Source organism: Sus scrofa, chromosome 2 (genome assembly GCF_000003025.6).
Source record: "Sus scrofa isolate TJ Tabasco breed Duroc chromosome 2, Sscrofa11.1, whole genome shotgun sequence".
NCBI lineage: Eukaryota > Metazoa > Chordata > Mammalia > Artiodactyla > Suidae > Sus > Sus scrofa.
In genome coordinates, this window is record NC_010444.4 from 103,526,413 (window position 1) to 103,551,934 (window position 25,522).

General features: G+C 37.7%; 1 protein-coding gene across 3 annotated transcripts in view; it reads left to right on the forward strand.

Annotated features, from left to right (window-relative positions):
• The window catches only part of ERAP2 (endoplasmic reticulum aminopeptidase 2), a 53,058-nt gene that overhangs the window by 15,988 nt on the left and 11,548 nt on the right, over positions 1–25,522 (forward strand). For 2 of the 3 annotated variants that reach the window (XM_021085395.1, XM_013994998.2), the window contains exons 7-13: positions 2,640–2,753; positions 4,046–4,177; positions 4,395–4,526; positions 6,635–6,703; positions 7,703–7,878; positions 13,853–13,932; positions 15,134–15,317. In XM_021085395.1, coding sequence (XP_020941054.1) covers positions 2,640–2,753; positions 4,046–4,177; positions 4,395–4,526; positions 6,635–6,703; positions 7,703–7,878; positions 13,853–13,932; positions 15,134–15,317 — 887 coding nt within the window. The remainder of the gene's footprint in view (positions 1–2,639; positions 2,754–4,045; positions 4,178–4,394; positions 4,527–6,634; positions 6,704–7,702; positions 7,879–13,852; positions 13,933–15,133; positions 15,318–25,522) is intronic. The other variant, XM_003123801.6, reaches the window with a different exon arrangement.

Below are 25,522 nucleotides of genomic sequence, written 5' to 3' on the forward strand. Positions count from 1 at the left end.
CTCATCCAGGAATTTTATCCCAAGAAATATGGCCACTATCTCCTTTAACTCCTTCAAGGCAAAGACTTCATGTCTTTTAGTAAAGAAGGGTGAAGATTATGCAGATACATGGTGCACAGAATTGGAAATCTTACAAAGAGAGATTTTTATTAAAATATTTCCTTATACCTTCTAATACTGTGGCATTCCAATCTAGGGCAAACTCAATTTCCCTTCAAGCAGAACTTGTGATGATATGGCCATAATGAAACACTTCAAGTCCAGGTACCAACAGGCTGCTGACCCTGGACGTATTACACAACTCTAATCTTCAGTATCATCTTCTATAAAATCACATTCATAATAGTTCCTGCTTCTTGAAACTGTTGTGAGGATTACAGATGTGTCTGTGCCTGTCACGCAGTCGGTACTCAGTAATAATGATGATAGTGATCGTCACTGCTCCCGTTTCTTACAGAAGAATATTTCTAAGACCCATCTATCAACACTGTATTATATATAAATGTGAAACAGTAAAACTCTCTCTATATACATCAGAGATTTTTCCACTCTATTTCTTTTCTGAAAGTTCCCCATAACTCAATGAAAGGCACTGGAAATTCTCTTTCACCATGTAGACCAATATCATTTAATTGCAGAAGCTGGTAAAATTTCTTACTTATAAATTTTTAACTTTATCATATATCATGTCCATAATAACAAGGGGTGTTTGTTTTTTAAGCAGCAAACTAAATACCCAATTACATAGGAGCCGTGCTTAGCTCTATACCTTGAGAACAAGTGAACAATTTCCTCTGATTTAGCATCTCCCCACTGGCCCTTCTTAGGGATTTTGATTGTTAGTCACTGGAAGCACTAAAGCATTTAACTGAGTCTGGAGAACTCTTAATCTTTCTACCCAGTGTTCATAAGGAAATAATCAGAGAACTCTACTTATAAGATTCCATACTCCCATAAGGCCGTCTTTAATAGTTTCTTCTTCACAGTCACACAGAGTCCAGGGCTGCAGCAGCAGGCCACATTGGAATTTTTGCCTTGACTATTTTGTCTCCCCATTGATCTCCATATGACCACATCACTCCTCTGCATAAAACTCTGACAAAGGCTCTAGATGCCTGAGTGAGCTAGTCAAGAATCCATACCATGGCACACAAGGCCCCCATGGCACCCTCCACCTCTCCAGCCTCATCTCTGAATGACACCTTAAGCTTTAGTCATCCCAGACCACCTTCCATTTCCTGAACAGGCCAGGCCATATCACTCCTCTATGCTTTTGCTCTTGCTACCTGATCTACTTAAAGCACACACCACTTCCAAGATTCCTGACAACTGCTTGCAAGACTCAGAAAGTGAATCACCTCCCAGAGATCCTATACACTCTCCCCAGCAAGACTGATCTTTTCCTCCTGGAATCCTCTCTGACCCTTGTACAGACATAGATCATAGTGCCAGTGTCCTTTATTGCATTTATATGTCTGTCATTTGACCTCCATCATTTGTATTGAGGCAGTGGATGTGTCACACATATTGTTGTATTCCTAATATAGGATGTAGTGCCAGGAACATAGTAGGTTGTCAATAGATATTTACTGAATGAATGAATGAGCGATTGAACTACTCTTACTGACTGGTGAAATGACCATCTTCAGATCAACCTGTACTTCTCAAATTCATCACTTTTCAGATTGAGAGAAGTCTCCTGACCCTTCTCACACATGCCCTTCAGAAGATTAGTGCCCATTTGGAAAATGATCTGAGGGTTGTAAGAAAAGGAGTAGAGCTGGGACACTTTCTAGGAGCTACAAATCTAGTTATTTATCTTCTGTACCTGCAATAAGGCTCTTCTGAATCTTAGAATCTTTATAAGCTTCCAATCCTTCTGGTGACTGCATTTCTAAAACAGATAAACTAGATGCACAGTAATAGAACAAAGGCCAAATGGATAAAATATAAAAGTAAATACAAAATATTAATATTTAAAATGTGCACAGATCAGAATATGCATCAAGGGTAAATTTCTATTTAGATTACCTTTTTATATCTTTAATTTTATTTATATATATATTTAAACTCTCAGATTTTTATTCACTTTAGTGGCCAAGTTAGTCCCTCAAAGTAAGTTGGGGCAGAAATTAACACCTAAATTTGCTCATCAGTAATACTATGCAACAATTGGAAAGTCCTAAATGAATTCTTACAAATACCTACTACTTAATAAAACAGGTGACTTTACCAATGATATTTTGGCTTCTATTTCTCCTTAGACCATAAGCATAAATTAATAACAAGGTCAGATTACACTTGTTGCACAAAAAAAGAAAAACTTGCCCACAAACTGTTGCATTTTCTTCCTTAATGTTAAATCTAATAGCTAGGCAACATTGAGAGGATATAACGGAAGTTGGGCGGTTGGAGATAATATGGATGCAAAAGAAAAGGTAAAGCAAGTAAAAATGTGTTGATGAGAAGGCAGGGAAATCAGTAGAAGGAGGCTGTGCAGGGAGAAAAGGGTACTAAAGATAGAGCAGAGGCCCTAACTACTAAAAGAAGGAAGTTAGCACTCATTATGTACTTTTGGCTACAGGTAGAAATTTTTATATTTTTATAACTTCTACTAACACTGAGTTTTTACCTCCTAGTGGTTTGGCAACCTGGTTACAATGGAGTGGTGGAATGACATTTGGCTCAATGAGGGTTTTGCAACATACATGGAACTGATCTCTGTTAACGTCACATATCCAGAGCTACAGTTTGTAAGTCACAATTCTGTATGTCATACCATATGCCCTAAGGCATCATTAATTTACTATTAAAATCTTCAGCGAATGCCGACAAGGAAATCATAGAGCATTGTGTTTTTGAATCTGTAGTGTTTTGTTTGATGTACACACGGATTATATCAGTTTTCTAGGGCTGCCATGACAAAACACCACAGACCAGGTAGCTTACACAACAGAAATTTATTTTCTCACAGTGCTGGAGGTGGGAAAGTGTGGAATCAAGGTGACGGCCTTCTCACTGTGTCCTCATACGGTTTTTTCTCCATGATCACATATCCCTGTGTCTGAGTTTTTAAATTTCCTCTTCTTCTACCAGTCAGACTGGATTAGGGCTCTCCTTGATGGCCTCATCTTAACTCAGTCTGCTCCTTAAGGACCTATTGCCAAATACAATCTGGGGGTTAGGGCTTTAGTATACGGGTAATGTTGGGGGCATAGTTCAGCCCATAACACAGATCCTAGAATTGGATGAGACGCTGGAAGTTTTAGAGAACAGTCCATGTAAATTCCTCACCCAAAAGTCTGTGGACAGAGAATGCAAATAGCACAAATACAGAGTTGTGTATGTGGAATGAAAGGAAAGAATACCACTGTCTATATACAATGATATAGGATAAGACAATGCTATGGCTGTAGATCCTGTGCAGAGTTTTTGGTATGTAATCTGAATTGAATGTGACTAATGAGCACACTACTCTAGAATTTCCAAAGGGCCAGTCCACTCTCCCAAGATATGTGAAAAGATTTCTTCAAACATGTCTTTTTTATAGACATATCTAAATAGTTAGCAATGAATCATTAGCTCTTTGGCATAGCTGTTTGGTCCAGTACAATCTAGACAGACATGGATTCAAAGTCAGTGTCTTCTTATTTGCTATATGCTACATCTGTGGTTTAACCCCAAAGTTTTATATATTCTCATTCATAAAATGTGCATAATGCATCTCCATTGCAGGGTGCTGAAAAGTTTGCAGGTGATGGACGTAAACCCTGGCACTTAGCGCATGCTCACTAAATGGGAACATTGGTTTTATTTCTGTACCCAAGGGCTTGGTACATGGTAAATGTTCAGGCAGTGTTTGAGGGAAAGTTGAATTCACACCTTACGAAACAGAATTGGTGAAAGGGGAATATTTAAGGGGAAAGAAACATCTTGTAAGAAATACTGACTACTTAGTTTTGAGAATATCTCACTAAACCTGGCATGATTTCTATTGCTTTGAGTGTATCAAATTGAAATTGAAAAAATTTTCTCTCCTGTTTAGGATAACATTTTTTTGAACGATTGCTTTGAAGTAATTAAGAGTGATTCATTAAATTCATCCCGTCCAGTCTCCAAGCAAGCAGAAACTCCTACTCAAATCCAGGAGATGTTCGATGACATTTCCTATAAAAAGGTAGTTAATGGTGTGGGCTAGTGGAAGCTCTGTTTCAGGACAAATATAATGAGGCCAGTACATCAACAGTTTAAGTCATTGGTGCCAAGTTACTTGTTTCACTTTTTAATTTTATTTTCTCTTTATTTATCAGATATTACACATATTCCAGAAAATCGAAGCATCCTTTAAAAACATATACTTTTACTTTTTTTACTTGTTTCTATTTGGTTTTTAGGGAGCTTGTCTTTTGAATATGCTCAAGGATTTTCTGAGTGAGGAGAAGTTCAAGAAAGGGATTATTCACTACTTAAAGAAGTTCAGCTATAGAAATGCCAAGAATGATGATTTGTGGAGCAGTCTGTCAAATGTAAGTTCTCTGCTGAGTTACAGTAGACTCCTGTTAAGCCTGAAAAGCAACTGGCTAATTATGAAGGTTTATCATAGTTGTATTGTCAGGCAACAAATGTTTATTCCACTTGCCACACTGACAAGGTTAGAAGGCAGCACTTCTCTTTTTGCTCTGGCACCATCCTAACCCAAGATGCCCCACTAGCTTAGCCACAGGGGTTTAATATTTGACCTCCTTCTCTTTGGTTTCCCTTCTCTATGGTTAACCCTACATTTTTGTCTTCTATTTTTCCAAAACCTTTCATGGCTTTGTAATTCCTACACATAACACCTAATCTTTTCTGCCCAAATTTAAGGTTGAACTCTACATGCTCAACTTTATTTCCCAGGTTGTATCCTCTGTTGACTGACACACAGAACTCACTTCCTTGTAGAAGGAAATCCTGTTCAATCCCTGTCATCATGTCTTTTTTTCTAATGCTCTTGCCACTGAAGGACTCTTTCTTCTTTCCAACAATTCAGGTGCTAACCATCTTTTGAGATCTAGCTAAGATTTCACCTCCTTCTTACAGATTGCTCCTGCCCTGATCTGTTTGCCTTTCTGCTATATATCTAGAAGTGCATTTATGACTGTTCCACCAAGTGACATTCTCTTTTATTTGTTCCCAGTGGTTCAACAATAACAATGATGATGATGATGATGATAAAAATAATAACAATAAAATTTTCTTAAGAGAAAAAGTCATGTCAGGCACCTAGCATTTTACTGACTATAAATAAGATTAGGAAACAGCTAGTGATTGATTAAGTAACATATGGTCTCTTTGTCATTGGGATTTATGTAATATAATAGGTAAGACAAAGAGAAAACATGCAGAAATCATCAACTCAGATGATTTAAACATTATTAAAATATTCTTTGATTTTCAAATGCAAGGACAATACTTTTTTATGGAAAAAATGAACTGGCAGAGCTTGTGCCTGCAGATGGAAGAACCCTAAGCCACTGCAGACAGAAGAGATCTTCTCTTCTTTATAAGCACGTATGTTCCAGGGACTGTAATAGTATTGCTCAATATTTGCATAGCACTTTACAGTTGAATAAGGAATTTCATGCGCATTATCTCGTTTTATTTTTTGTGCCTTTATAAAGTCTGGGCCCTCAAGGTTTAATTTGTGTGTGATTCTGTGGTCAATGAAACAAATGCAAGTAATTGAAATTGTCCTCCAAAGTTGCTCAAATCTTCTACTCACATTTCTTGAAAACCCTAAAAGAGATCAAAGTACACCATCCTTGATAATATTTATAAAAATTCTCTTTATCTGTTTCTATCACCTCCTGCAGGTAATCCAGATCTCTCCACAGTCCTGCTCAGATTCTCAACAAGCCTCATATTGCTCTTCTCTCCCATCCCTGTCCTCTCTCTCCTTTGCTATCATGTGCGCTTTATGTGTGTGTAAACATCAACCCAGGCTTTCCTCAACAAGGGGGGATCTGTCTTTGGTGTGCATAATGAGTGCAAAGGGGATTAAAGGAGAAATTTGTCAATAATTACAGCATTCTTTTAGGCCAACTGTGAACACTCCTATATTAATTTTTATCACCTTACATGTATAACCATCTCAAGAAGGTAAGGTAGGCATTCTTACCCCATTTTTACAGATGGGAAGACTAATGCTGAGGGAGAGATTTGTCCAAGATCATATACCAAGGGAGTGATGGAGTCATTACTTAAAATTGTCTTCTGACTCTAAGTCCATTATTCATCCTTTGAATTACATAGCACCTTCTTCCTAGTTATCAGAGAAGTCTTCCATCGAACCCTCCCCTAAAAGTCCTAAATACTAGTTGACCCCCTACTGATGCCAAATGAACCGTGGTATGAAAATGATAAATTCCTGGAAATACCTAACAGTCTTGTGAAATGTAACATCAATGGTATGTGTAAAACCAAAAGAGTAACTTTCATGCATTTTTATGAATTGCAATCAATGCTCATTACCATGTCCATATAAATTAAACTTTCATGTGTCTATGCTAATAATTATCTGCATTTGTGTCTAAAATGCATATTCAGCCAACTATCAATGCCCAAAAGGCAGTACTCTTTCATTCTTGTTTTACAGAGTTGTTTAGAAAGTGATTTTACATCTGGTGGATTCTGCTATTCCGATTCCAAGACAACAAGCAACACAGTAAGTAGAAAGACATGCAGAACAGAAGAGACCAGGCTCGCTTGATCCGAAGTGAGCGTGTAAAGCTGCCCAACCAACTGCCCCTTTAAATAGCTGGAGAGAAAGGGAGACTCCACAATTTTCCTTGAAATAAAGCCACCTGAAGAAGGAATGCTCAGGCCATTTGGGGCACGCGCGGGGCGGGGGGATGCCGTTACTACTATATTTTTGCTAAAATTCAGCTTTCCCACAACCCCACTGCTAGCTAAAAATATCTCAGCTTAAAATTCCTCTGAGTAGTTACTGCTGCACTGGCGTCCTCTGGGCTCTGAAAAATGCCAAACCACATATGCTGTTAGGTTTGGAAACAAAGTGAAGGGCTTTCCTGAGGCCCTGTCTTTTTGTTTACTTCCGGAAAATTATTGGAACATTTTAGAAGAGAAAAAAGAAAGTCATCATGGCAAAAAAAGTGCAAACTTTTAAAAAAAATGTCACAGTGATCCCGTAAATTATGGTTTCTAAAGGAAGATTCAGCATCATCCAGTGATCAGAAATCTGTACTAGAAGGTGGGAAGTAGAGATTTTGTTCTCCATTCAGTAAATCTTGATTGATGTAATACTGTTCTATTGGAATTTTTAAAGCTTCCCTCAAGAGAGGCATTTCTCTCTTAAACAACTTCTCTGGATTCCACAGTTATTAAAATGGAGAGGAGGTTTTTGTTTTTTTTTTCCAGATTGTTTTTGTTTGTTTCATTTGAAGGGAGCAGGGGTCAAGTTCCAGGATCAAGCCCTTCCTCTTGGCCTTTCCTGCCCAGTGTCAATCTTCAAACGCCCACACTGTCCCTCCTCCAGGTAACCTGCAAAGAGCAACCCCAGGTCCAGGTCCCACATCGCTCTGTCCTGAGATTATAGCTCTTTCTGCCCAAGCCATGTTTCTCTCATCCAAGGAGATGGAAATTTCTGATATCCTTCTGGTTTCTCTCCTCCATCTTGGGTTACCAAAATCATTTGTCGTTTCAGCTCACCTTTCTGGAGGAAAATGTGGAGGTCAAAGATATAATGACCACATGGACTCGTCAGAAAGGAATACCCCTTGTGGTGGTTGAACAAGAAGGTCGTTTGCTTAAACTGCGGCAGGAGCGCTTCCTGAATGGGGTTTTCAGAGACGACCCTGAATGGGGGGCCCTGCAGGAGAGGTGGCTACTTTTCTTCTCTTGGTCTAATTTACCTCATCTCAGTACGCTGGTGATAACATTAGCTCCCCTTCAGGGTCTCTGGCAATTTCAAAGGATGCTATTTCTGCACAGGAATTGAAACCTACAGTAGCCTTAATAACAGCTGTTTATTTATTTATTTACTTATTTAATTTTTTAATTTTTTATTTTTTGTGTTTTGCCTTTTCTAGGGCCTCACCCGTGGCAAATGGAGGTTCCCAGGCTAGGGGTCTAATCAGAGCTGTAGCCACTGGCCTACGCCAGAGCCACAGCAACACAGGATCCGAGCCACGTCTGCAACTTACATCACAGCTCATGTCAACGCCAGATCCTTAACCCACTGAACAAGGCCAAGGATCTAACCTGCAACCTCATGGTTTCTAGTCAGATTCGTTAACCACTGCCCCATAATGGGAACTCCCTTTTTTATGTTTTAAATTACTCAATGGATTAATTACATTTATAGTTGTACAGTGATCATCACAATCCAGTTTTATAGGATTTCCATCCCACACCCCCAGCGCATCCCCCCACCTCCCAAACTATCTCCTTTGGAAACCGTAAGTTTTTCAAAGTCTGTGAGTCAGCATCTGTTCTGCAAAGAAGTTCCTTCTGTCCTTTCTTCAGATTCCACATGTCAGTGATAGCATTTGATGTTGGCATCTCATTGTCTGACCGACTTCACTTAGCACGATAGTTTCTAGGTCCATCCATGTTCCTAAAAATGCCGGGTTTTCATTCCTTTTAATGGCTGAGTAATATTCCATCGTGTATACATCCCACATCTTCTTGATCCGCTCCTCTGTCGATGGACATTTAGGTTGTTTCCTCATCTTGGCTGTTGAAAATAGTGCTGCAATGAACACTGGAGTACATGTGTCTTTTTGAGTCATGGTTTTCCCTGGAGAGATGCCCAGGAGTGGGATTGCTGGGTCAAATGGTAGTTCTATTTTTAGTTTTCTGAGGACTCTCCAAACTGTCTTCCACAGTGGTTGCCCCAGTTTACAATCCCACCAACAGTGTGCTAGGGTTCCTTTCTCTCCACACCCTCTCCAGCACTTAATTGTTTGTAGACATTTTGATGAAGGCCATTCTGGCTGGTGTAAGGTGGTACCTCATCTTGGTTTTGACTTGCATTTCTCTAATAAGGAGTGGTGTTGAATATCTTTTCGTGTGTTTTTTGGCCATCCGTATGTCTTCTTTCTCCAAAGAAAGATCTGTTTAGATCTCCTGCCCATTTTTTGATGGGGTTGTTTGGTTTTTTGGTATTGAGCTACAGGAGGCGTTTATAAATTTTGGAGATGACTCCCTTGTCAGTCGATTCATTTGCAAAGATTTTCTCCCATTCTGTGGGTTGTCTTTTTGTTTTGTTTAGGGTTTCCTTGGCTGTGCAGAAACTTTTAAGTTTAATTACGCCCCATTTGTTTATTTTTGTTTTTACTGCCATTACGCTAAGAGGTGGCTCTGAGAAGATGTTGCTGTTGTTTATGTCAGAGAGTGTTTGGCCTATGTTTTCCTCTAAGAGTTTTACAGTGTCTGGTCTTACATCTAGGTCTTTAATCCATTTGGAGTTGATTTTTGGGTATGGTGTTAGGGAGTGCTCTGATTTCATCCTTTTCCATGTGGCTGTCCAGTTTTCCCAGCACCACTTGTTGAACAGGCAGTCTTTTTGCCATTGGATATTCTTGCCTCCTTTGTCACAGATTAGTTGGCTGTTAGGTGCATGGGTTTAATTCTGGGCTTTCTATCCTGTTCCACTGATCTATATTTCTGTGTTTGTGCCAGTACCGTATGGTTTTGGTGATTGTTGCTGTGTGGTATAGTGTGGAGTCCGGGAGGCTGATTCCCCCAGCTCCATTTTTCTTTTTCGAGGTGTCTTTGGCTATTCTGGGTCATTTGTGCTTCCAAACAAACTTTAAGATATTTTGTTTGAGTTCTGTGAAAAATGTCCTTGGTAATCTGTAGATTGCCTTGGGTAGCATAGTCATTTTGATAATATTGACTCTTCCAGTCCAAGAGCATGGTATGTCTTTCCATCTATTTGTGTCCTCTTTGATTTCTTTCATCAGTGCCTTAGAGTTTTCAGAGGACAGGTCTTTTGTCTCTTTAGGTAGGTTTACTCCTAGGTATTTTATTCTTTTGGATGCGATAATAAACAGGATAGCTTCCTTAATTTCTCTTTCTGATCTTTCAATGTTAGTATATAGAAATGCCATCAATTTCTGTGTATTAATTTTGTATCTTGCGACTTTGGCAAATTCATTGATGAGCTCTAACAATTTTTCTGGTAGGTATAGTATCTTGTCATCTGCAAATAGTGATAGTTCTACTTCTTTCTTTCCAATTTGGATTCCTTTTATTTCTTTTACTTCTCTGATTTCTGTGGCTAGGACTTCCAAAACTATGTTGAAGAGTAGTGATGAGAACAGACATCCTTGTCTTGTTCCTGATCTCAGTGGGAATTCTTTCAGCTTTTCACCATTGAGAATGATGTTAGCTCTGGGTTTGTCATATAAGACCTTTATTATGTTGAGGTAGGTCCTCTCTATGCCCACTTTCTGAAGAGTTTTATCAGAAATGGGTGTTGGATTTTGTCAAAGGCTTTTTCTGCGTCTATTGAGAGGATCATATCGTTTTTATTCTTCAGTTTGTTAATGTGGTGTATCACACTGATTGATTTTTGGATATTGAAGAACCCTTGCATCCCTGGGATAAATCCCACTTGATCATGATGTACAACCCTTTTAATGTATTGTTGGATGTGGTTTGCTGGTATTTTGCTGAGGATTTTTGCTTCTATGTTCATCAGTGAAATTGGCCTGTAGTTTTCTGTTTTTGTGGTATCTTTGTCTGGTTTTGGTATCAGGGTGATGGTGGCCTCATAGATTGAGTTTGTGAGTGTCCCTTCCTCTGCAATTTTTTCAAATAATTGCAGAAGGATAGGTGTTAGCTCTTCTCTAAATGGTTGATAGTATTTACCTGTGAAGCCATCTGGTCCTGGACTTTTGTTTGTTTGAAGTTTTTTAATCACAGTTTCAATTTCAGTACTTGTGATTCATCTTTTCTCTTTCATCTTGCTTTAGTCTTGGAAGATTGTAGTTTTCTAAGCATTTGTCCATTTCTTCTGGGTTTTGCGTTTTATTGGCATGTAGTTGCATATAGTAGTCTCTTGTGATCCTTTAAATTTCTGTGATGTCCGTTGTTACTTCTCCTTTTTCATTTCTAATTTTATTGATTTGAGTCCTCTCTCTTTTTTTCTTGATAAGTCTGTTGATCTTTTCAAAGAACCAGCTTTTCATTTCATTGATCCTTTGCATGATTTTCTTCATTTCTATTCCATTGATTTTTGCTCTGATCTTTATGATTTCTTTCCTTCTACTAACTTTAGGTCTTGTCTGTTCTTCTCTGTCGAGCTGCTTTAGATGGAAAGTTAGCTTGTTTATTTGAGCTTTTTCTTGTTTCCTGAGGTGGGCTTGTATTGCTATGAACTTTCCTCTTAGAATAGTTTTTTTCTGAATTCCATAGGTTTTGGATTGTCGTATCTTTGTTGTCATTTGCTTCTAGGTATTTTTTAATTTCCTCTTTGATTTCTTCAGTGATCCACTGATTTGTTAACAGTGGTTTAGAGCTTCAGGTAGCCCAGGCTCTGTTCTCAGCAGCACATTCTTAGTAATTTCACTGCCACCCTTAGCACTTCAGTTCTAATGCAGAAGGTCTTTGGTTATATTTTTATTATAATATACTGTGATTGTATACTCTGTTCCTGGGCCCTAAAAAATTGTGTTACTGGCCCATACCTAGGATGTGTTATGACAGTTATACCTTTTATCATAAGAAAAGAAAGGCATTCCCTGTGTGATAAATTAGATGTTAAAACTTCCAGTTCCCTTTTGTTTTTCAGAAAGAGACTATAAACATTATGTCTTAAAACATATGATGTTCTTGGTAATAATAAAAAAAAAATCCAGTTAACCATGTTCTTTTCACCAGCCTATCTTTAGAAAGCTTTTTAAAGGTTTACTAAAGTCAAGAAATACAACACTGTCCATCTTCCTCTTATCTATTAGCCCAATAAGATGAATGAGGTTAATTTGAAATGAAATAACCCAAGTGAATCTGTTCTGACTCTTACAAGGATCTAGATGTCATAACAATTTGAGAACTCTTCTGAGAATTAGAAGCAATTTCAAGGTCTTTAACACATAGAATGTACTCTTTTCCTTTTATGTTTCATCAGATATCTATTTCCATTCAACAGCAACTCTTCTGCCATTTATCTATGTACATATCCTTCCATTCCTCTGCATGTCCTTCTGAAGTGTGAACCTCAGAAAACTTAGACAATTTAAAACTTGGCAACACAGCCTGGAAAATTTAGTGTTTGATTTATCATTGGGAAAGTGGGACTCGCAATTTTGTAACTTATCAAAATATCATAAGAGAATTAAATAATGTGGATGGCCCAAAACAACAAATATCTATTGCAGTGATCTTTTTTTTCCTTCTACATGAAGCAGTATTAAAATTACTATGATAAAATTATTGCCCTCTGGTCCAGACATATAAAATGCTACTCTGCCTCTCTTTACTCTCTCATATGTTTAATATGTTTATCTGGAAAAATCTCTTTCCTTCTAGAGCCAAGATCTTTCCAGGAATCTCAATCCATTAAGTCTTAGTTATATCCATGTGTATTTTTTACATTTTTGTATAAATATTTTTGTATAAATATTTTTTTTACATTTTTGTATAAATATTTTTTTTTTTTTTACATTTTTGTATAAATATTTTTCTTTTCTTTTTCTTTTTTTCTTTTTAGGGCCATACCCACGGCATATGGAAGTTCCCATGCTAAGGTTGAATCAGAGCTATAGCTCCTGGCCTACACTGCAGCCACAGCAACTCAAGACCTGAGCCACATCTGTGACCTACACTACAGCTCACAGCAACACTGGATCCTTAGCCCACTGAGCACAACCAGGGATCTAACCTGCATCCTCATGGATAATAGTTGGGTTCATTACCACTGAGCCACAACAGGAACTCCTATATAAACATTTCAGTTGCTTTGTTAATTATCTATACCCTCTGGGTTAGCAGATAGATCTTCCCTTCTGACCCTTTATTAGATTGAATCTGTGAATGTTGTTTTTTTCACTGTTTCATATTTTTATGAGAACTAATGGCCACATCCTCAGTTACTATTCCTTGTGTGTTATACCTAATGGTGTTTTCAACCATGTGATTTTACATGTGCAGGATTACTATAGCTAATATGGCTTAATGTGATATAGGAAATGAGCTTTCTAGAGGCTACTAGAAAGTTAGTTAGAAACAAATAGCCAATTTCTGTTATTTACCATAATAGGGCCATTGAAAAGTAACTGAGGCATATTCCTCCAATCCATTCTGCTTCTCTGCTTTCTGAACTTGGCTGATGTGCAGATTCTGGCACATTGCTGGATTGATAACCACTTAGCAGTCATCTGCAGTAACTTCGCAAGAAAATTAATTGTGGGTAGCTTTGTTGAAAAAAAGGATAAGTGGAAAATCATACTGGCATAAGAGCTTTACCTTTTAGGGCTTTTCCTACAGATTTGGTTCAGTTATTTATCAGATTGTTAGAATTTTTGGAAATGTGAAAGGGAAGATTGAATTTTTTTCCAGAAGAAAACAATCGGCAGAACTTGTTATGGTAGGAAATTTGGACAGCAAATGGCACAGGTGATTGTGGCAGAATTCAACTAAGTTTATATTGCTGCTCTTTCCTTAATCATTACAGAAGAATTTTTGCACACCCAAAGATCTTCTAGTCTTAGCCTATAAAATTTGTAAGGCCACTGATGGTGTGAAGGGTGGGTGATTAGGAGTATTTTACAGCCTATCTGAATCTGACAATGTGAAAATTGAAATGGCCATGAATTTAGTCTGTAACAGTCTTTACTTTCTAACACAGGTACCTTTGGCATATCCCAGTGACCTACTCCACAAGCTCCTCTAATGCTATTCACAGACACCTTCTGACATCAAAGACAGGTAATGAACTAACTAGTCAATAGGTGTTTTAATTCTGAAATTCAACACATTCTGAGCTATTTAGAGGAAAGATACTGTAAGTAAATCTGATAACGGGAGAGGTATGTTTGAGGAAGTTCTTATTTATCCACATATGTATTATTAAAAGAACCCTTTAGCTAGAAAGTCTGATTTTTTTCTTCAGTAGAAGTTTCTCTTATGCTTTTATCTCACTTAGAGAGAGGTTTGTATTTATATCAAGGAATGATGGCATCCTATCTTATCTTTTAATATCTACTAATTCAATGGAAAAAAAGCATGCTCTTTTGATTGGCCCTGGATGCAAATCCTCACTCTGGAATCTATTAGATGTGTGGCCTTAAGAACATTTCCTAACTTTGCCTGGGCTTTCATTTTTACATCTTATTTTAAATGGGGGACTAAGCCTTATAGAGTTTTTTAAGAGAATTGTAATGTTCTTTCACCACTTCCTATAATGTCTGTCATTAAAAATGCTTGATATGATTTTAATTTCTCCTTTAAACACTTCACTGAAAGTTGAGAATGTTTCCATCATAATGTCATTTCAACCTGGAGTCCTTATTTTGCCCCAGTAAGGACTGGACAAATGTATGCTTATTTACATATACATATTTCAATGAGCAGCTACTAAACCTTGACCAGCCCACCAATAAATCAAGCCAGATTGAGGTCATGTTCATCATCTGGCTCATTGGGCCCTTGCATACCTCTTAGACCTATATATACTGCTTTTGAGAACAAATTCATCTGTCTTTTTCCTAGGAATTTATTTATTTATTTATTTATTGTCTTTTTAGGGCTGCACCCACGGCATATGGAAGTTCCCAGGCCAGGGGTCAAATCATAGTTGCAGCCACCAGCCTATGCCACAGCTCATAGCAATCCTGGATCCTTAACCCACTGAGCAATGCCAGGGATTGAACCTGTGTCCTCACAGATGCTAATCAGGTTCATTACTGCTGAGCCATGACGGAACTCCCAATTTATTTCTTAATTTAATAAGGCTCTCATTCCCAAAATAACCCATCCTCTGAGCTATGAAAACAAGTATCATCATGAGCCTTGCAAAGCTTTGTCTTCTCATTGATTTATTAGTAATAGTGTGGAGACTAACACTTTTGGAGAGATTCCTGGTATGTATGTTGACAAAGAAATGCCTATACCAATTTTCTCCTCCTAGATACTCTGTATTTACCTGAAAAGACCAGTTGGGTGAAACTCAATGTGGACTCAAATGGCTACTACATTGTCCACTATGAGGCGCATGGATGGGACCAGCTCATTGCTGTGCTGAATCAGAACCACACACTTCTCAGACCTAAGGACAGAATAGGTCTGATTCATGATGCGTTTCAGCTAGTAAGGTAATGCAAAATTGCATCTGATTTCACAGAAAATAACTGATTCATAACCATATATGCTAGATTTCAAGCCAAATGTTCAGTGTTGATCAGTTTTATGATATGGATATGAATGGAGGTCAAGTATTGGCCTCTAGGCCAAAGCCTAAATTATTCTGCCCACAAAGTGTTTAAAAATTTAATCCAGGAGTTCCCGTTGTGGCTCAGCGGAAACTAATCTGACTAGGAACCATGACGTTTTGGGTTCTATCCCAGGTCTTGCTCAGTGGGTTAAAGATCTGGTGTTACCATGAGCTATGGTGTTGGTCACAGATGCGGCACGGATCTGGTGTTGATGTGGCTGTGGCATAGGCCAGCAGCTGTAGCTCTGATTAGACCCCCTAGACTGGGAACCTCCATATGCCACAGGTGCAACCATAAAAAGAAAAAAAAAATTAATCCAACATGTTAAAGGGTGGAGAAATTTATATCCTAACTTTAGAATCTCAAAAACTGAGAAGATTTGGCACTTCTTACCATAGGGCAAGCATTGAGGAGGGTACAGTGGGCAGATCTTCCTTTGGGCCAGGCCTGTACTCTCCCATGTATCAAAGTCCTAAATGATACACAGGAGGGGCCTCATTAAGCCTCATTAAGGGGCTTCATTCACTTAATGGTGAACCCTCTAGGCATTTAGCTCTTGACCTCCGATTTAAAGTTCATTTATGCTAGTTGCTTGCTGTTTCACCAAATACCTATATAAATCTGTTGGACCAAAGTTACAAATATGGGAATTCCTGTTGTGGCTCAGCAGTAATGAACCAGATTAGTATCCATGAGGATGGAGTTTTGATCCCTGGCCTCGCTCAGTGAGTTAAGGATCTGATGTTGCTGTGAGCTTTGGTGAGGTCACAGACATGGCATGGATCTGGCATTGCTGTGGCTGTGGTGTAGGCCAGCAGTTGCAGCTCTGATTCAACACTTAGCATGGGAACTTCCATATGCCATGGGTGCAGCCCCAAAAAGCAAAAAAAAAAAAAAAAAAAAAAAATACGGTCCTAACTTTAAAAATTTTAAATTATGGTGTACAACCTATCCATTATTTTGTTCACAGTGGAGAAATTAGTATGAATTTGGTAGAGAGATAAAGGGAGAATTGGCTGCTTAAGTTTATTCCTCTTTAGACTTTTCTGAAAAGACAAAGCGTTTTCTTTCTTTTCCCCCATTTATCATCAACAGAATAATATATAGAATAAATCAGGTCATAAGGTCGCCAATGAAAAAAAAGTGGGGGGATTAGGGGCATATTATGCATTGTAAGCTTTTCCAATTCTGGGAACTACTATAGTATACTCACTTTATTTAGTGTGATATATTATTTTCTTTCAGATGCTTATTTAGGTCAAATTCAGTAAGAGTAACCAGCAAGACATCTGTCAAGTCAAGCTTCTCTGTACAACGGAACTCCCTAGTTAGAGAAATGAGAGAATTGAGAGCTTAATCCTCAGTCCCATGGGTTTCAGGAGCATCATGGTAGCATAGCACATTGGAAGCCAGGATTAGGAAAAACACCTTCCTACATACAAGTGGGTGCATGATAGACTAGTTGGGAGGTATGTTATTGAAGAAGATTTGTCTGCTTAAAGAGAAGCTCTGAATAGATTACAAAGAAGGTAGATTAAAAATTTAAGACTAGGAAAAATGAGGAATATTGACGACTCAGCAAGTGAAAGCCAACCTTTCAAGTAGTTGCAAAGTCTTTTTTGCTGTTTCTACCCTATAAATTTATGGCTAGTCTAAATTTAGCACAAGGAACCCTACAGTTGTTGATGTATCAGTGGAAAAGCAATCACCATTTCTTCATTAAGTGGACAGTTATTAAAGTTCCAAATATAAATTTTGGGTTAAATTCAGATCAATTCAAGTACTACCTCTTCACTTCAGTTATTGTTTGACCTTTAGCAAGCTATTTAACCTTTTTAAGCCTAAATTTTCTAGTCTTTAAAACTTTTCTAGTCTTTAAAACTCCAGCCATAAAAAAGAACAAAATAATGCCTTTTGCAGCAACATGGATGGAACTAGAGACTCTCATACTGAGTGAAGTAAGTCTGAAAGAGAAAGACAAATACCATAGGAAAACACTTATTTCTGGAATCTAATATAAGGCACAAATAAACCTTTCCACAGAAAAAAAATCATGGACTTGGAGAGTAGACTTATGATTGCCAGGGGATGAGTAGGGAGTTGGGTGGTTGGGGAGCTTGGGGTTAATAAGTACAAACTACTCCCTTTGGAATGGATTAGCAATGAGATCCTGCTGTGTAGCACGGGGAACTATGTCTAGTCACTTATGAAGGAGCATGATAATGTATGAAAATAGAATATGTACATGTGTGTGTAAGTGGGTCACCATGGTGTACAGTAGAAAAAAAATTGTATTGGGGAAATAACTATTTAAAAAATAATAATTAAAAAAAGAATTAAAAACAAAAATAAATAAAACTCTGCTAATAATAATTTATATCATTCAGGATTATTTTGAGGATTGCATAAGATAATGTATATAAAGCACTAAGTACAATAATAAATGCTCAATAAATGGTAGCTTTAGCATTGTTAGTATTACTAATATAAATTGTTTAAAAGATCATGTGTTGAATAGGAAGATGAAGTGACAACACAGAAGAATGCACCTTAAATAATGTGAAATTGGGGGGGAGCAAAATGCAAACCTAGGTATTATTATGTTTGCAACTAAATGAAAAAAAATAGCTAAGGTTAAAAAAACAGATATTCCAAAGTGCTATTAGTGAATGTGTAGGGTAGTGAAATTATGAGTTTTCCCCCTTCTTCTTTAATTTCCAATTGTTTTGTAATTATTTTTATTACTTTTATAATAAAAGTAATTATATAAAGAACCAATTTTAAAATTGCATAATACATCTAAATTTTTTTAGTTGCTACTCTTCCCCCATAATGCATATCTTTTCCTTCCCTGCCTCGTGAAATATCTATTCAAGAGTTAAAGGAAGTGATCAGTGATAACTTATTTATTTTCTTAGTTTGGAGACAAAATTTGACCCAGGAATGGATCTTCATTTTAATTGGGTTTTAATACTTATTAAATGTAATTTAAAACTTAGACCTTCTCTGAGTTGAGTGGAACTAAAATGATAACCATAATTTCCTTAGAGATGAACATTTGTTTTGTTTTGTTTGTCTTTTTGCCTTTTCTAGGGCCGTTCCCATGGCATATGGAGGTTCCCAGTCTAGGAGTCTAATCGGAGCTTTTGCTGCTGGCCTATGCCAGAACCACAGCAACGCAGGATCCGAGCCACGTCTGCAACCTACACCACAGCTCACGGCAACTGAGCAAGGCCAGGGATTGAACCTGCAACCTCATGGTTCCTAGTTGGATTCATTAACCAGTGCACCACGACGGGAACTCCCCAGATAAACTATTTGTTTCTTTTAGTCCAACACCGTAAAAAGAAGCCCCAAATTAGTTCCTCAGGGATACAGTTTATTTCACAGAAGTACCATTTAGCTGAAACTTTATACAAGTAAGTAGATACAGACTTTTTCCTGTTGGGCTGAAATGTATGCTTATATATTGGTTTCATCTTTAAACAGACATGCAGATAACATTTTGTGCATTGATTGAAGCAGAAAGCAGGTGAGGGGCTGGATTTTTATTAAATAATTAATAACTATGTAAAAAGGAGTCCATCTTAAATATTAAGATTTTAAAAGTTTTAAGTAGGTAAATATTGGCATTCCTTAATAAAAAAATTAATTGGGCTGGACCCAAAAGGAAGGACTAATATAAAGTGATTTTTATGTGTTAAGCATTCTTTTTAAAATTTTAACCCTAGAATATAATACCTAGTTTTTTCCTGTTGCTGATCCTGTAAGTACAGTACAGTCTATAGCATCTGAAAGGAAATAATATGTCACATCGAGTAAAGCACGTACATGTCAGTAATTCTCAGAATAGGAAAGGCTTACGATGCATAATATGCCACTTGCTTCTTAATATTTTTTTCTGTTGGTGACCTTGTAATCCAATTTATTCTACTTCTTATTCCATTGATGATGCATGAGAAAAATGAAAGAAAACACTTTGTCTTTCTAGGAAAGTCTAAATAGGCATAAACAAAGCAGCCAATTCTTCTTTTATTTCTCAACCAGTTTCATATTGGTTTCCCCAACGTGAGCACAGTAATGAATGAATTTTGTGCTGGATTTAACATTTAAAATTGCAAAAGTTATGCCTATATTTGTACTTATCAACTGCACCATATACTATGATACTTACTACGCATGTTGGGATACTGACATTTTGTAGATTTGGGTTTTAAAAAATATAGCAGACCATAGAATCATAGAGCATATGGTTCAGCCCTCTGTCCTCAGAAGAAACTTTTGGGAAATTTACCATAAATCTGCTTTACAGCAGTATGTCACTCTAATTGCGAAGAGTATTGTCATAATAAAAGTTGGTTCTTTTAAATTTCACTGCTTTCTAGTTTCAGTTCTCTCAATTTACATGAGAATTTCAAATTAAAAAAAAAAGCCTGAAGGAGGTAAGGCATTATATTAATGAAAAATTTAACAGAGACATTCTTTGTTCTGGAATTTGTTTACATATCAAACTATTATGCCTTTTTTAATTACTCAATGGATTAATTACATTTATAGTTGTACAGTGATCATCACAATCCAGTTTTATAGGATTTCCATCCCACACCCCCAGCGCATCCCCCACCTCCCAAACTATCTCCTTTGGAAACCGTAAGTTTTTCAAAGTCTGTGAGTCAGCATCTGTTCTGCAAAGAAGTTCCTTCTGTCCTTTCTTCAGATTCCACATGTCAGTGATAGCATTTGATGTTGGCATCTCATTGTCTGACCGACTTCACTTAGCACGATAGTTTCTAGGTCCATCCATGTTCCTAAAAATGCCGGGTTTTCATTCCTTTTAATGGCTGAGTAATATTCCATCGTGTATACATCCCACATCTTCTTGATCCGCTCCTCTGTCGATGGACATTTAGGTTGTTTCCTCATCTTGGCTGTTGAAAATAGTGCTGCAATGAACACTGGAGTACATGTGTCTTTTTGAGTCATGGTTTTCCCTGGAGAGATGCCCAGGAGTGGGATTGCTGGGTCAAATGGTAGTTCTATTTTTAGTTTTCTGAGGACTCTCCAAACTGTCTTCCACAGTGGTTGCCCCAGTTTACAATCCCACCAACAGTGTGCTAGGGTTCCTTTCTCTCCACACCCTCTCCAGCACTTAATTGTTTGTAGACATTTTGATGAAGGCCATTCTGGCTGGTGTAAGGTGGTACCTCATCTTGGTTTTGACTTGCATTTCTCTAATAAGGAGTGGTGTTGAATATCTTTTCGTGTGTTTTTTGGCCATCCGTATGTCTTCTTTCTCCAAAGAAAGATCTGTTTAGATCTCCTGCCCATTTTTTGATGGGGTTGTTTGGTTTTTTGGTATTGAGCTACAGGAGGCGTTTATAAATTTTGGAGATGACTCCCTTGTCAGTCGATTCATTTGCAAAGATTTTCTCCCATTCTGTGGGTTGTCTTTTTGTTTTGTTTAGGGTTTCCTTGGCTGTGCAGAAACTTTTAAGTTTAATTACGCCCCATTTGTTTATTTTTGTTTTTACTGCCATTACGCTAAGAGGTGGCTCTGAGAAGATGTTGCTGTTGTTTATGTCAGAGAGTGTTTGGCCTATGTTTTCCTCTAAGAGTTTTACAGTGTCTGGTCTTACATCTAGGTCTTTAATCCATTTGGAGTTGATTTTTGGGTATGGTGTTAGGGAGTGCTCTGATTTCATCCTTTTCCATGTGGCTGTCCAGTTTTCCCAGTACCACTTGTTGAACAGGCAGTCTTTTCGCCATTGGATATTCTTGCCTCCTTTGTCACAGATTAGTTGGCTGTTAGGTGCATGGGTTTAATTCTGGGCTTTCTATCCTGTTCCACTGATCTATATTTCTGTGTTTGTGCCAGTACCGTATGGTTTTGGTGATTGTTGCTGTGTGGTATAGTGTGGAGTCTGGGAGGCTGATTCCCCCAGCTCCATTTTTCTTTTTCGAGGTGTCTTTGGCTATTCTGGGTCATTTGTGCTTCCAAACAAACTTTAAGATATTTTGTTTGAGTTCTGTGAAAAATGTCCTTGGTAATCTGTAGATTGCCTTGGGTAGCATAGTCATTTTGATAATATTGACTCTTCCAGTCCAAGAGCATGGTATGTCTTTCCACCTATTTGTGTCCTCTTTGATTTCTTTCATCAGTGCCTTAGAGTTTTCAGAGGACAGGTCTTTTGTCTCTTTAGGTAGGTTTACTCCTAGGTATTTTATTCTTTTGGATGCGATAATAAACAGGATAGCTTCCTTAATTTCTCTTTCTGATCTTTCAATGTTAGTATATAGAAATGCCATCAATTTCTGTGTATTAATTTTGTATCTTGCGACTTTGACGAATTCATTGATGAGCTCTAATAGTTTTCTGGTAGTGTCTTTAGGATTCCCTAGGTATAGTATCTTGTCATCTGCAAATAGTGATAGTTTTACTTCTTTCTTTCCAATTTGGATTCCTTTTATTTCTTTTACTTCTCTGATTGCTGTATTTTGTTAAAGTTTTTTGCATCTATGTTCATCAGTGAAATTGGCCTGTAGTTTTCTTTTTTTGTGGTATCTTTGTCTGGTTTTGATATCAGGCTGATGGTGTACTCATAGAATGAGTTTGGTAGTGTCCCTTCCGCTGCAATTTTTTTGAATGATTGCAGAAGGGTAGGTGTTAGCTCTTCTCTAAATGTTTGATAGAATTCGCCTTGAAGCCATCTGGTCCTGGACTTTTGTTTGTTGGAATTCTTTTTTTTTTTTTTTTTTTTTTTTTTTTTTTTTTGTCTTTTTGCCTTTTCTAGGGCCACTCCCGCAGTATATGGAGGTTCCCAGGCTAGCAGTCTAATCAGAGCTGCAGCCACTGGCCTACGCCAGAGCCACAGCAACGCGGGATCCGAGCCATGTTCGCGACCTACACCACAGCTCACAGCAGTGCCGGATCCTAACCCACCGAGCAAGGCCAGGGATTGGACCCACAACCTCATGGTTCCTAGTTGGGTTTGCTAACCACTGCACCACAACAGGAACTCCATGTTGGAAGTTTTTTAATCACAGTTTCAATTTTAGTACTTGTGATTGGTCCATTCATCTTTTCTCTTTCATCTTGATTTAGTCTTGGAAGATTGTACCTTTCTAGTAATTTGTCCATTTCTTCTGGGTTTTGTGTTTTATTGGCATGTAGTTGCATATAGTAGTCTCTTGTGATCCTTTAAATTTCTGTGATGTCCGTTGTTACTTCTCCTTTTTCATTTCTAATTTTATTGATTTGAGTCCTCTCTCTTTTTTTCTTGATAAGTCTGGCTAAGGGTTTATCAATTTTGTTGATCTTTTCAAAGAACCAGCTTTTCATTTCATTGATCCTTTGCATGATTTTCTTCATTTCTATTCCATTGATTTTTGCTCTGATCTTTATGATTTCTTTCCTTCTACTAACTTTAGGTCTTGTCTGTTCTTCTCTGTCGAGCTGCTTTAGATGGAAAGTTAGCTTGTTTATTTGAGCTTTTTCTTGTTTCCTGAGGTGGGCTTGTATTGCTATGAACTTTCCTCTTAGAATAGTTTTTTTCTGAATTCCATAGGTTTTGGATTGTCGTATCTTTGTTGTCATTTGCTTCTAGGTATTTTTTAATTTCCTCTTTGATTTCTTCAGTGATCCATTGGTTGTTTAGTAGCATGTTGTTTAGTCTCCACGTGTTTGTATTTTTTGCAGTTTTTTTCTTGTTGTTGATGTCCAGTTGTATAGCCTTGTGGTCGGAAAAGATGCTTGATATGATTTCACTTTTCTTAAAGTTACTGAGGTTGGATTTGTAGCCTAGGGTGTGATAAATCCTAGATAAAGTTTTGTGTGCACTTGAGAAGACTGTGTATTCTGTTGCTTTTGGATGGAATGTCCTATAAATATCTATTAAGTCCATCTGGTTTAATGCTTCATTCAGGGCCTGTGTTTCCTTATTGATTTTCTGTCTGGATGATGTCTATTGCTGTAAGTGGGGTGTTAAAGTTGCCCACTATTATTGTGTTATTGTTGATTTGTCCTTTTAAGGTTGTTAGCAGTTGCCTTATATATTGTGGTGAACCTATGTTGGGTGTGTAGATATTTAAAATTGTTATATCTTCTTCTTGGATTGATCCTTTGACCGTTGAGTAGTAACCTTCCTTGTCCCTTAAAATATTCTTCATTTTAAAATCTATTTTGTCTGATATGAGTATTGCTACTCCAGCTTTCTTTTGATCCCCATTTGCATGGACTATTTTCTTCTGTCCTCTCACTTTCAATTTGTATGTGTCCCTAGAAGTGAAGTGGGTCTCTTGAAGGTAGCATATATATGGATCTTGTTATCCATTCAGCCAATCTATGTCTCTTGTTTGGGGTGTTTGCTCCATTCACATTTAAGGTAATTATTGATATGTATGTTCTTATTGCCATTTTATTAATTGCTTTTGATTTGTTTTTATTGCTCTTTTTTCTTCCTTTCTTCTCTCTTCTCTCCTCTTCTGTCTTGATGACTATCTTTAGTGTTGTATTTGAGTTGATTTTTCTTATTTGTTTGTGTATCAGTTGTAGATTTTTGGTGTGCAGTTACTCTGAAGTTTTGATATAAGAGTCTATATATATACAGGATTGTTTAAATTGTTGGTCTCTTAATTGCAAGTTCATCTCCAGTGTCCTGCGTTTGTACACTCCTCTTCTCATGATTTCTGTTTTTGGTGGCATCATTGTGCGTGGATGATTTCATATCTTTACTGTATATATACCTTTAATGGTGAGGCCTTGTCATTTATGATATTTTCGTTTCTGGTTGTGGCCTTTTCTCTTCTGCCTAGAGAATTCCTTTAGTATTTGTTGTAAAGCTGGTTTAGTGTTGCTGAATTCTCTTAGCTTTTGCTTATCTGTGAAGCTTTTGATTTCTCCTTCAAATCTGAACGAGAGCCTTGCTGGGTAAAGTAATCTTGGTTGGAGGTTTTTTCCTTTCATCACGTTGAAAATATCATACCACTCCCTTATGGCCTGCAGAGTTTCTGCTGAAAAATCTGCTGATAACCTTATCAGGGTTCCCTTGTATGTTATTAGTTTCTTTTCCCTAGCTGCTTTCAAGATTTTCTCTTTGTCTTTAATTTTGGTCAGTTTGATTGATACATGTCTCGGTGTATTCCTCCTTGGGTTTATTTTATATGGTGCTCATTCCGCTTCCTGGATTTGAGTGAGTGGTTCCTTTCCCATGTTATGGAAGTTTTCGGCTATTATCTCTTTGAATATTTTTTCTATCCCTTTCTCTCTATCTTCTCCTTCTGGCACCCCTATAATATGGATATTGGTGCATTTAACGTCATCCCAGAATTCTCTGAAAGTATCTTCATTTGTTTTCAATCTTTTTCTCTTTTCTCTTCTGCATCTGTGATTTCCACTAATCTGTCCTCCACCTCGCTTATTCGTTCTTCTGCCTCCTGTATTCTGCTGTTGGCTGCTTCTAATGAATTTTTTAATATCAGTTATTTCAGTTGTATTTTGCATCTCTTCTTGCTTAAGTTTTATATCTTGTATCTCTTTGGTCAGTGTTTCCTGTAAGTTATCCATCTTTGCCTCCAGTTTATTTCCAATGTCTTGCATCATCTTCAGCATCAACAGTATAAAGTCTTTTTCCTGGAAGCTGAGAATCTCCTGATCACCTGAACTCCCAGCTGTTTTTCTGGGATTTTTTTCTTTCTCCCTTATCTGAGTTATATAGTTCTCTGTCTTTTCATTTTTATAGGTTTTTGGTGTGGTGACCTTTTTACAGATAATAGAGTTGTAGCCTCTCTTACTTCTGGTGTCTGCCCCCCTTATGTCTGAAGTTAGTATGGGGGCTTGCTGTAGGCTTTCTGATGAGAGGGACTGATGCCTGCCCACTTGTAGGTGGAGCTGATTCTAAACCCTCTGGTGGGTGGGGCTTTGTCTGGGTGAGATTAGAGGTGGCTGTGTGCCTGGGGGGTCTTTAGGCAGCTTGTTTACTGAGGGGTGGAGCTGTGATCCCACCTGAATTGTTGTTTGGCCTGGGGCTTCTCAGCGCTAATGGGTGGGGCTAGGTTTTCCCAAAATGGCCACCTCCAGAGATACAAAC